The sequence below is a fragment of the Panicum hallii genome, chromosome 5, assembly GCF_002211085.1.
Source record: "Panicum hallii strain FIL2 chromosome 5, PHallii_v3.1, whole genome shotgun sequence".
In the NCBI taxonomy this organism is placed as follows: domain Eukaryota; kingdom Viridiplantae; phylum Streptophyta; class Magnoliopsida; order Poales; family Poaceae; genus Panicum; species Panicum hallii.
In genome coordinates this window covers 221,240-233,361 of record NC_038046.1, presented here as the reverse complement: position 1 = coordinate 233,361, position 12,122 = coordinate 221,240, and the positions used below count along the sequence as shown (strand labels likewise).

The following is a 12,122-nucleotide window of genomic DNA, read 5'->3' as shown; positions in this document are numbered from 1 at the left end:
ACCTCACCTCACCTCACCTGCGCTAGTAGTTACGCGCGCCTGCATGCATACCTGATCTGATCCAAGGCGGGCAAGCCAAGGAAAGAAATGTCCTGTCCTGTCCGTCCTGCCTACACATGCATGCATGCTACAGTGTTTTTAAATTTCCCCACTTGAATATTCACTGCGAGGCCTGATGACGACCTAGATGGATGGATGCTGCATGGCCAGCAACCAGGGCAGGGCAGGCTCCAATTATTTGCCTGCCTGCATGCATGCGCTGCCATTATTTGCGTTGCTACTACCATGCACACTACCGGGGGCCTTCTTTAAGAACCCCGAGATTGCATTGGGCTGGGCTTAAAGCCCAGTGAGTGAGCGAGCGAGTAGCACTGGGCCGGCTAGCTGGGCTGGCTTACCAATCGAGTCGGACTGCCAGCCCACCAGGCAAAGAAGGACGGGACGGCCGGCCTGGTTTGTTCACCTGCAAGTATGCATGCGAGTTGGGCTGCCAGGTTCTGGAATCTTCTTCCAGTTCAGTGCCCCTCCTGCATGCGTGGCAACGACTGTTGAATTCGGATGTCATCAGCAAAATGATGATGGCATATAGTGTATCATTAATCCCAAAAGAAAGGGTTTGTCCTACATATATATTTGTGTGTGTGTGTGGTAAATAAATGTATAATAAATATATAATCGGGGAGAGAGAGAGAGAGAGGTGAGGTGAGGTAGCATGCATACGCATGTGACATGAGCGAACAAAAATCCAATCACGTACTGTACTGCACGCAAGCTGCCGATCGGGATCAAATCGCATCCAAATAGCTGGTATACTTATAATGAACAATAATGCATGCATGCGTTGACTCTCGATCAATTTGGACCACGTACGTACGTCGAAGACACGCGGGCATGAAAATAAAAGGAGGAGATGGAACGTACAAGACCATGCATCGTCGGTCTATGCATGCTGAGAGACAAAGCATGCATGCATGTGTAGCTTAGAGGCAAGCTGGAGCTGACTCGCGCTGTTTGGCATGGCGGCTCGATCCTGATCCTGATCCCGATCTCGATCCGGCCGGCCGGCATCCCATCCGCACCTAGCTGCTACTAGCTAGTAGCTACCAGTACCAGCGGCTCGATGTGATCATCGATCAGGCCATGCAGACAGCCAGGTCACAATGCAAGGATGGATATACAGTTGCCCTGCTGCTCAGGTAAGGTCAACCCTTGTCGTATCCCCTGGCCTGGCTTCGACTCCCCAGTCAGCACATTAATTGCCTTTGGTCCTTTCCTTCCTGCTTCTCTCCATCGCGTTTGCATTATTACATATCATCATCCCCGGCCGCCGGGCCCACTGGTAGGAGCTAAAAAAAGTCAACTAGCTCCTTCGTTCCTAATGCGTGCATGCGACCAAAATTTAAACTGCCAGTCCATTAATTTGCATTATTATATTATTATGTCTGCTAGATGCACAGCAAAATTTTTCGAAATCTGCTTAATTCATTCCACCCCGGCCGGCCCTTGCAGCTGCATAAAGTGTACAATACCAGTATATTTAATTTGCCGCCCGCCTGCATATGCCTGCTTCTTCCATTCCATCCGATAGGTACATATCCGCAGGTGGGTAGAGTTAGAAGAGACGACGCGTACCGCTACGGTCGATCGACCTGCTCTTGGCATATAGGAGTATCCTCTCCACGCATGCAATCATATCTATCTGCTCCCTAATAATCTCTGCAGTTTAGGACCCCTAATAATTAAAAGGCACGTAGCAGCAGCAGATCGAGCAGTTAATAATAAGCTTGCACGCGCACCCTAGCTACCTTAGCTTCTTTTCTAGTACATACGAATGCATACACTTGCCTAAGTTTTATTGCACTTAGTCCAGTCTCAGTGGAGATTTCATAAAATATTAAATTTTCATGCCACATTAGCAAAGTCATTAAGACGAGAGGTGAGGAGGAATTTTATAGGATGAGCATGACACTCCTCTGGCACATTTACCAAATTTTTAGTCCTGACTTTTGATAACTGCGTAATGAAACTGGCCTTACGCGCATGCGTACAGCCAAAATTAATTATTCTTTGCTTTGGTATGTACAAGCTAATCAATCAAATAATTAATTAATAGGATAGGCCGACCGGGATCGATGCATGTATATAGTAGCGGCATAAGAGGTCGAAATTAAGCTGGTAGCTAGCTATCGCTCTGTCCAACAATGACAATCATCGTATATACATGCTCAGAGCTCCATTCGATCGATCGATCGATCGATAGCTAGCTACCTAGCTTTAGTGGTTGCTGGCTAACAGAGCTAAGGTTGGATGGCCTATATTATCCGGTTTCACGGTGGTTTCATAGTTAAAGATTGAAAATCAGAATTTTGTGATAGTTCGAGGTTGTAAATTTGATTTTTTCCATATATTATATTATATATGTTGTTAGTTCAGTTAGTCGATCGTCGTTCAATTATATTTTACCTAGCTGCTTTATTCTTTTCAGATCATTCTCCGCCGCGCCGCACGCAGCTTCAGATCAGATCATCAAATAAAGGGCAACTGCTGCAATGCAATAATATGCATGCTTGAGGGCAGGGCCGAGCACAGCAGCAGCAGCACTCTCTCGAGGGTACATTGGTCTTTTACCATGGTATATATATATATATGCATATATATATACACACACGCACTTGGAGAGCGGCAGGCAGCAGCGGGTTGGTGAGCGAAGTCACTACGACACATTCCCACAAACGCAAGAGTTGCTTTCTTCTCTTCCCGATCTTCTCTATAGCAGCAGCAGGTAGCGCTCGCGCGGCCAGAAGCCAGAAGTAGCTAGCCGGCCGGCTTGCGCTAGCTGTAACTAGCTAGCAATTCGATCTTCTTTGAGAGGCAGAGGCCCCAGCAGCTAGCAAGCTTATTAGCCACCATGGCGGAGGAGGAGCTGCATCAAGTGCCGCCGCCGCTTGAGAGCGTCGTCTGGCGGAGCAGCGGCGACTTGTTGGGGGCGGCGGATGATGGACCTCGGCGCCGGCGGGAGTCCATGGTGAACAAGCTCATCTCCACGGTCTACTCCGGGCCCACCATCAGCGACATAGAGAGCGCGCTCTCCCTCTCCTTCACCGGCGGCGGCGCCGATCAGCTGGCTGACGATGATGCCAGCATGGATAACTACACCTCCGCCTCCGCCGGCGGCGTCTCCACCAGCCCAGCGGTGTAAGAGTGTATATATATATATATATATATATATATATATATATATATATATATATATATATATATATATATATATATATATATATATATATATATATATATCATCGATCTTTCGATATAACTATAATTCACCAACACCTCATATATACATATGTATTCTGCATGTATGCGTGTAGGGTTTTATCCCCTGAGCTGAATTCGTCGAAGGTGTTGATGAGCAAGATGGAGAACAAGTACACGCTCAAGATGAAGACCTGCGGGAACGGGGGGCTCGCAGAGGATGGCTACAAATGGAGGAAATACGGGCAGAAATCCATCAAGAACAGCCCCAACCCAAGGTAGGATGGCTACACGTACATTTAAAGTAGCCGCTAGCTACCAGCTAGTGTATTGACTCCGATCCGATCCGATCTTTTTTCTATATATATATATATATAAATAAAATTTATTCTACATACGCTCGTGGCTATTTCTAAATATGCATATATATATATATATATAGGCAGCTAGCTACCAATGCCAAATAGAAATAGTATAGCTAGCTGGGCAGCGCTACTAGCCCTTCCTGCTGCCAGTATTGCTAGCTAGCTTTCCGAACTGAAAGCAGATCGCATTGTCATCTAGCTAGTGCAGCAGGTAGCCGCAGCTTAATAATTAAGTGGACTTGAAAGATCTTCAAAGGTAGGTGCGCGGTTAGGATTATTATTCCTCCCAGTCCAGTCCATCATTAATTGCATCATCTATCGTTATATGATAATGGTTGTGATATATCTGGATATATATGTGATCGAGATGAATGGATGGATGGAATAATAATGAATAGTGAATCAGATAGCTAGAGTTGATGATATATGATCATGTTTGCATGCAGGAGCTACTACCGTTGCACGAACCCTCGGTGCAACGCCAAGAAGCAGGTGGAGCGCGCGACAGACGAGGCGGACACGCTGCTCGTCACCTACGAAGGTCTCCACCTGCACTACACCTACTCCCACTTCCTGCTGCAACACCACCACCAGCAATCTCCTCCTGCTCCAGCAGCAGGAGGAGGAAGCACCACCAGCAGCAGCAAGAAACCCAAGCTGCAGCCGCGCGGTGGCCCCGCACCAGCACCGCCACCACCACCACCAATCATCGACCACGACGACGACGACGCACCGGCAGGAGATCTAGACCTGCAGTTCCTCCACGGCGGCGGCAGCAGCTGGCAGCATGCTGCAGCAGCCTCACCAAGAAGAGACGATGGACGGATGCTAGGGGTGTTCCCTCAGCAAGAAGCAGAGGGCTACTACGGCTGCGGCTTTGTTGATCGTCAGCATAACAGTAATAATAACGGGGGGTTGCTGGAAGACGTCGTGCCGCTGCTTGTCCGGCGCCCCTGCAACAGTAGCAGCAGCACCACCACCCCAACCAGCAGCAGCAGCTCCTCGCCGCCGCCGCCGCCGCCCGCCCTCTCGACGACGTCGCCCTACATCGACATGGCCATACTCCCCAACATCTTCTGAAATCGGATCGATCGATCGATACATATGCCTATTTTTCAGCTTGCAGACAAGTAGTTATAGCTAGAGTAATGGAATGGAATGCCAGTGCTGCTCAATACATATGATGAATACAGACATGCGTACATCTGTGGGCTGTAGCATTCGAGGCCCGCAGATGATTCACAGCAGCGAGCGATTGGGCTCTTTCTGTAGTTGTATGTATGATGGGCTAAGAGCCCAACCCAATACTCTAACTGGGCGGGCCGGGCCCATGACCACCCCCCTCCTCTCCCACCCTCCCTCCCTCCAACGGCTAGTTACGTTACGACGACCCACCACCGTTGACACATGGATCTCGTGGACCCCACCCGCCGACAGACGACCGACCATACCCCAAAGCCCAAGCCCAAAGGGGCAAAGCGAGCGCTCCTCCTCCTCCAGGTCTAGTGACCGTTGCCGCCGCAGCTCCATTGATTGGCTGCCCTTCTCTTCTCCCTCCCTCCCTCCCTCCGTCTCCCCCCATTGATTGGATCCATTGGTTGCCACGCCATTCACGCCACCCCCCCCCCCCCCCGGATTGGGTTCCACTATGGCGGCGGCCGACGCGAAGCCGCGCCTCAACGTGCCGCCGTCCATGGCGGCCGCGCTCCGCCTCGACCCCGTGGGGGCCGGCGCGGGGGCATCCTCCTCGCCGTCACCCTCGCGCCGCCTCGCCGAGACACCCAAGACGCCCTCCCCGTCCAAGACCACCACCTACAGCGACCGATTCATCCCCTGCCGCTCCTCCTCCCGCCTACACAACTTCGCGCTCCTCGACTCCCCATCCAAGGACGACACCACCTACTCCCGTCTCCTACGCGCCGAGCTCTTCGGCCCGGACTCGCCTCGCCCCGCCACCCCGGGCCCCGCCCCCGCCCCAGCCTCGCCCAACACCAACCTCTTCCGATTCAAGAAAGACCACTCCTCCGCCGCCACATCCCCCTTCGCCGCCCAACACGACTGCACCGCCGGATCCGGAGAGACCACGGCATCGCCGCAGAAGCCGCCCAGGAAAGTCCCAAAGACGCCGCACAAGGTACGCTGCCTGCTGCTTTCTTTCTTTCTTTCTTCTTCCTGGCACAGCCGCACAGCCACTCCCACAAACACCTCCCGGGCAAACTGCAAAGCCTCTTCTTCACTCTCTACCACGGCAGGTCCTGGACGCGCCGTCCCTGCAGGACGACTTCTACCTCAACCTCGTCGACTGGTCCTCGCAGAACATGCTCGCCGTAGGACTAGGGACCTGCGTATACCTATGGTCCGCGTCCAATAGCAAGGTACATATCTCTAAAGTCTCAATGCATCGCCATCCACTCCAGCTCATACGACCATGCTGCTAATCGACATCCAGGTCACCAAGCTCTGCGATCTGGGGCCCAGGGACAGCGTCTGCGCCGTGCATTGGTCAAGGGAAGGCTCGTATCTTGCCATTGGCACCGGACTTGGAGATGTCCAGGTTTGCATTGCTTTCCTTTCTCGATTATCATGCTACCCAACGCGACATCGCAGCAGAACCGCTCCTTCCGTTATATCAGCCTTATTCACATAACTTGCAAGCAGTCAGTATATGCGACTGAATTCTCTGCAATCTCAAACTCTTTTTCGAGCGACATACTGTGCTCACATGCAAGTAGTATCTCTACTATCTCAACAGATCTGGGACAGCTCACGCTGTAAACGGATTAGGAACATGGGGGGTCACCAAACACGGACTGGGGTATTAGCATGGAGCTCCTGCATATTGTCCTCCGGTAGCAGGGACAAGAACATATTGCAGCATGACATCCGTGTCCCCAGGGACTATGTCAGCATGTTCTCTGGTCATAGATCAGAGGTGAGATTTAATTTCCAGGACAAAGATAAATCATTCACTATGCATATTACATGCATCTTGCGTGGATCTTTGGATCTCAGACCTCTGTATTTCCAGGTCTGTGGACTAAAATGGTCGCATGATGACCGAGAGCTTGCTTCGGGTGGAAACGACAACCAGCTACTAGTATGGAACCAACGATCGCAACAGCCGGTGTTGCGCTTGACAGAGCATACAGCTGCGGTTAAAGCAATAGCGTGGTCACCACATCAGCAAGGCCTCCTGGCATCAGGAGGTGGAACAGCTGATAGGTGTATCAGGTTTTGGAACACGGCTAATGGAAATGTTCTCAACTCAATAGACACAGGCAGCCAGGCAAGCCGTGGTTCTGAATGCCAATGACCTCAGTGCTATGTTCTACTGTGGTTCTAACATCCTCATCATTCTCTTTCTCTTGCAGGTTTGCAACCTTGCCTGGTGCAAAAATGTGAATGAGCTCGTGAGCACACACGGGTATTCTCAAAATCAAATCATGGTGTGGAAATACCCATCTATGTCAAAGGTGAGCTTACACACTGTGGATCTCAATACTTGACATATCTTGATATATCAGTAAGCCAATTGTGTAATGAATGCATCCTCTGGATGTGCATCCTCAATGACTTCCAGTGTATGAAACTTTTTTCTCGGCTTGCTTCTGATAAACAACATTTCATTGCTGTTGGCTGAGACATTGAATTAAGAAATGCTTAAGCAACAGTGAAACATAGAATAAGCAATAAATACCATTTGCTATCTTCCACAGCAGGTTAAGGTGACACAGCACATTGTAGCCATCAGTACCTCACATCTCTTGATACATCAGTAAGAACGCTGGACACTATAAAATCGCGTATTTTGGGTATGAAGCATCGAAAGCCCTCTAAGGAGACTCCACCTGGAAGTTTAATTAACAAGATTCTTCTTTGATGACGTCTCAAAGAAAAAAATGTCATTTTCTTTCTGTGGGCTGAGATATTGACTTACTGATAGCTTAGAGCACAATAGAAATGTAAACTAAGCTGAACCATTTGCCTATGCACAGTCCACGACAGGTTATGCGCTTCTTAATAAACAGTTTTTATGGGGTAAAAAAAAAATCCTGCTATGTGCTAGGGGCTATATCTTCTGCTGTGGTTGTTTGGAATTTTAATGTTAGGTACGATAAATGTCCTGGAGGAAGAAAAGTTTCTTAGTGCAATAGTTAATGCAACCTAATTTCTATGATGCTTGGATATTTTGGGAGAACAGGTTGCAACTCTAACCGGACATACGATGCGTGTGCTTTACCTTGCATCGTCTCCTGATGGCCAGGTAAATCTGAATCTAGTTAGTCTGCGCATCGTGTTAAAATTTGCCCAGAAATTATGTCCAATATCTAGTTAGTAAATGATGGAATGTAATTTGCAGACCATAGTAACAGGAGCAGGCGACGAAACTCTACGATTCTGGAATATTTTCCCATCAGTGAAGACACAGGTAATGCATAATGAGCATTGAGAGTTCAGCAATGTGCGTGTTTGAGAAGGCATCATATATTTGTGTGGACTTTGACTCCCCCATGGTGTTTGCATTCAGACTCCTGTCCGCGATATTGGGCTCTGGTCATTCTCAAGAAGCCACATCCGGTGATGAGCGGGCCTGGAGGCGGCCGATCAAGATACAGATATGCTTCTTTATTGGGAAGCAACATATAGTAATTCTGTTTACATGTGCAGCTAGGTAGTTTGTTGAGTGATTTTTGTAAATTGTGAGGCCTGATCATTCATTCATTCATTCATTGTTGTTGTTTTGTGTGTGAGTGACATTAACGTAACCTATTGGATTGTTTGAGGTAGAGAAAGGTTGGCTGATGATGTATGAGATACTATTTGACGATTGACAAAATAGAGCTGAAACAGAAGTTGTATGCTGAAGACTTTGCTTCCCTACTCTTTCTAGAGGGAAAAGGGTATCAGATGCTGTGACGCTTCTCGATGGAGAAACAGCGTCGCAGCAAGGCCGGTGGAAAGGAAGACCTTGAAGGATCCTTGAAGGTGCAGTTTGATTTTCTGGATGGGCATGAATCATCATGCACGTCACACGCGGCAGCGAGGCAGGGCTATGCATGCCACAATAAATAATGTTGTTTGTTTTGAACAAATCAACAGTACGGCTGGTGGTGTTGGCAAAAACTCGAGATGATGCGCCACAGTATTGTATGGTAAAAGAAAAGAACGGAACAAGGCCGAAAATTTCAAAATTTGATTCAAGACTCACGAAGTAGAAGTCAAAATCTCTCGGAACGGGAAATTTCGAAAATTAAATTCTCTTCAACGGGCATGCCAGGATTGGATTCCATCCAGCCGCCGACCTCCTCCGTCGCTCCCTATATAGTATGGGAGCACTGTAGGAGTAAGCAATCCATCTCATATTCCATTCCGTTCATCTCCTACGCTGCGCCTGCGCCTCTCGTCCGGAAACTAAATCTGGTACTAGCTGCTCTTGCTCGCCCCCGTTTGGGTCATCGATCCAGCATAGCAACATTGTTTGTTTCTCTTCTCGAGCAGAGCGGGCCAAATCTCAAGGTCACAGATTTAGATCCAAAAAAAGCCACATCCGTTTCTCTTGCTTTTATTTATTTATTGCGGATTGAACATTGGATTCACCATGTCCATCGATTCCCCGCAGAGCCGCAATGGACTACGACGGCAGGTACACCAAGGATCAGAGCCTCAAGTGTGACTGCCTCCTCTTCGGTAATTTCTCCTCCTCCTCCTCCCCCTCCTCCTCCTCGCCATCCATCGTTTCCAATCATGCTAGCAGCACCCTATTCATTTCAAGAGCACATGCATCTTGCCTCCTGTAGACCTTGATGATACGCTCTACCCGTTCACCTCCGGCATTGCTGCCGACATCGCCAAGAACATCCGAGGTCAATACCTATCTCCGCCTTGTTGCAACAGATGAGCTGCTTTACTAGATAGATGCTAGTTTTTTTTTTAAAAAAACTAGATAGATGCTCATGACGTCCTGCTGCTTCAAAATCTACTCTTCAGATTACATGGTGCACAAACTCGGTGTTGACGAGAGTGTTAGCTTGGAACTATGCATCCTCCTCTATAAGCAGTATGGAACCACCATGGCTGGTTTGAGGGTGCGTGTGTGCTGCTAAATTATAATTTATTTATTTATTGTATGTCTCCTGTTGCCTCCTGGCACACACTAAACCTTTGCTTCTTGCTGCTATCTTGTTATACTATAGGCTGTTGGATACCAGTTTGATTACGATGATTTCCACAGGTACTGGATTCTGCCGAAGCTTCAATTTCGTGAATCTTCCAGTCATTTGTACAGAGCATAACTTGCCTCACTTGTTTTCTGCATCAGCTTTGTTCATGGAAGGCTGGCCTATGACAAAATCAAGCCTGATCCAGTGCTTAGGAACATTCTGCTCAGCTTACCCATACGCAAAGTTGTATGTACAAAAGACTCTCAAGTTCCATTTTCTGCAACAGAGACTAACTAGTAGTATTTGAGAGATTATAGTGATAATTGTCTTGCTGTGTTTCTAGGTGTTTACCAACGGTGATAGAATCCATGCTTCAAGGGCCCTGAAGAGGCTCGGAATTGAGGACTGTTTCGAAAGAGTTGTGTGTTTTGAGACACTGAACCCAACATCTCCTCCTCCCGCACCATGTGACAAACTTGAAATCTTTGACATTATGAAGCATCTGGCTCATCCAGAGCCCGGGGTGGAGCTACCAAAATCACCAATCCTATGCAAGCCCTCGAGAGAGGCCATGCTGCAGGCCCTCGAGGTCGCCTCCATTAATCCACAGACAACTGTAAGCACCTACCTGCCCACCGGCATGATTGAAAGCCGATGGGTACCTTGCCTTATGTATTCATGCCATGGTGTGTACTAATAGCTGACTCTTTTGCTTGAAACACCTTCCAGATATTGTTTGATGACAGCTTCAGGAACATCGAAGCTGCAAAGCAGATCGGAATGCGAACTGTCCTGGTAAGGAAATATCCCTTGTGTTTGATGTTAGAAACTTTTGGCAAAAAAAGAAAAATGTAAATGCATATGTGATGAATGAGTGTAACAACCAGGTTGGAACATCCGAGAGAAAGAAAGGTGCTGACTATGCCTTGGAAAGCATCCACAACATGAAGGAAGCGCTGCCTGAACTGTGGGAAGAAGCTGAGAAGGATGAAGATGTGAGGAATTCAAGCAAAGTTGGAATCGAGACATCAGTGATTGCATGATATGTTTTTGGCGTCAAATGTAGCCCTTTTGTTTGCCATGGAGGAGAGCACGAGATGGTTGATCATTATATTTTTGAGAGCCCATCTCTGCACTATCTTCTATCTGAAAAAGAGCTACTAATTAGAGGACAGGAAAACCAGCTCCTCGAGGGGGTGGGGACTAACCGATACTATAACTGATGTTACGTCCCATACGCTACTATGTGGCAAGGAATAAAAATGTTTCGGTGAGCATTGCACTACTACCACTTCTCTACCAATGAGATAAGCACCTCCTGATTGTCCTGATGGAATGGGGTCTGTATGGACCAGAAGAATGCTCAGTTTTTTCCTTTAACCACCTGATCATTGTACTAGAGGATGGTTATTTTGTTGCCCTTTAGTTGAAGCAGCTGGATGTTGGGTCCAAATGCCCATCACTTTTCTCTCTGGTTCCTCATGCTTATGATAGCTCTGTCGTCCTTTGATTCACTCTTTACTTCATTATTAGAATGCCCAATGCTTCCTGAATGAAGCAAATTGCCCTGTTTTTGTGTAAACACTGAAACCATGCTTCAGATGCACAGTTTGATTTCTGGATCAACAGTCAACATGCCAAGCCTTAGATCACACTGGACCAGATCAAGACTATCAAAATTACAGCGTGATGGAGCTACGCCCAATTTCTTTGAATGGCAATATACGTGCTCTAGACCAGAGTTATCTCCTGATGACACAACTTGTATATACTAATAATGATATATACTCTAATTAAAGAAGGCTAGCTAGCGCTTGTGTCTTTGTAAAAGAGAAATACATATGCATGCATGATCTCATCGCGTGTTCAGCTAGTTGAGAATACAAACTCTGTCCAATCTTGGATTCTTATAAACCATCAAGTCATGACATCGGAGATACTGATATTTAATCAACAAAGTGTTTCTGTCTCATCTAATGTTTAAGCCAGCTTTTCCTTGATATGTCTGACCCAGCAAGAAATTCCTAAAACAATTGGTTCAACAGATCGACAAAACAAAACGGACCAGGAGGATGCTTTCAACAGATAAACCAAAGCAATCAAGCGAGGTTTGGTGAGTAATTCACCAATACTGGATCTACTGTCACAGTAATATAAATGATGATTAAGTTCGAATCAGACATTAGTGAGAAATTAGCTAACAGTAATAGATATGTATTTCAGTTCCCCTTTATTATTTATTTAGTAAGTAAAACGAGTAACCCAAATGGTAATCTACTCGAAGTGACGTCGACCTGCCCACCCGGTGACAAGTGGTGGAAGAAAAAAAAAAGGAGTGGGT

General features: G+C 47.4%; 3 protein-coding genes across 4 annotated transcripts; all 3 read left to right on the top strand.

The window, feature by feature from the left end:
• Positions 1-2,748: 2,748 nt before the first annotated feature.
• On the top strand, positions 2,749-4,787 carry LOC112895398 (probable WRKY transcription factor 41). Its single transcript, XM_025963347.1, has 3 exons — positions 2,749-3,195; positions 3,372-3,533; positions 4,067-4,787. The coding sequence occupies exons 1-3, from the start codon at positions 2,909-2,911 to the stop codon at positions 4,698-4,700; spliced, it is 1,083 nt and encodes a 360-aa protein (XP_025819132.1). The 5' UTR covers positions 2,749-2,908; the 3' UTR covers positions 4,701-4,787.
• A 481-nt stretch (positions 4,788-5,268) lies between these two features.
• On the top strand, positions 5,269-8,486 carry LOC112895518 (protein FIZZY-RELATED 3). Its single transcript, XM_025963469.1, has 9 exons — positions 5,269-5,754; positions 5,873-5,995; positions 6,070-6,174; positions 6,373-6,552; positions 6,649-6,906; positions 6,992-7,093; positions 7,822-7,884; positions 7,981-8,049; positions 8,149-8,486. Exons 1-9 carry the CDS (start codon positions 5,269-5,271, stop codon positions 8,200-8,202), a joined length of 1,440 nt encoding a protein of 479 aa, XP_025819254.1. The 3' UTR covers positions 8,203-8,486.
• Positions 8,487-8,970: 484 nt separating this feature from the next.
• Positions 8,971-11,269, top strand: LOC112894019. Of its 2 annotated transcripts, none has more exons than XM_025961576.1 (9): positions 8,971-9,041; positions 9,241-9,308; positions 9,419-9,484; positions 9,609-9,706; positions 9,815-9,852; positions 9,940-10,027; positions 10,125-10,397; positions 10,511-10,576; positions 10,669-11,269. In XM_025961576.1, the coding sequence occupies exons 2-9, from the start codon at positions 9,248-9,250 to the stop codon at positions 10,822-10,824; spliced, it is 846 nt and encodes a 281-aa protein (XP_025817361.1). In that variant the 5' UTR covers positions 8,971-9,041; positions 9,241-9,247; the 3' UTR covers positions 10,825-11,269. The 2 variants fall into 2 exon arrangements, with proteins under 2 accessions (XP_025817361.1, XP_025817360.1); XM_025961575.1 differs by having other exon boundaries at positions 8,983-9,137; positions 10,669-10,824.
• Positions 11,270-12,122: the final 853 nt, after the last annotated feature.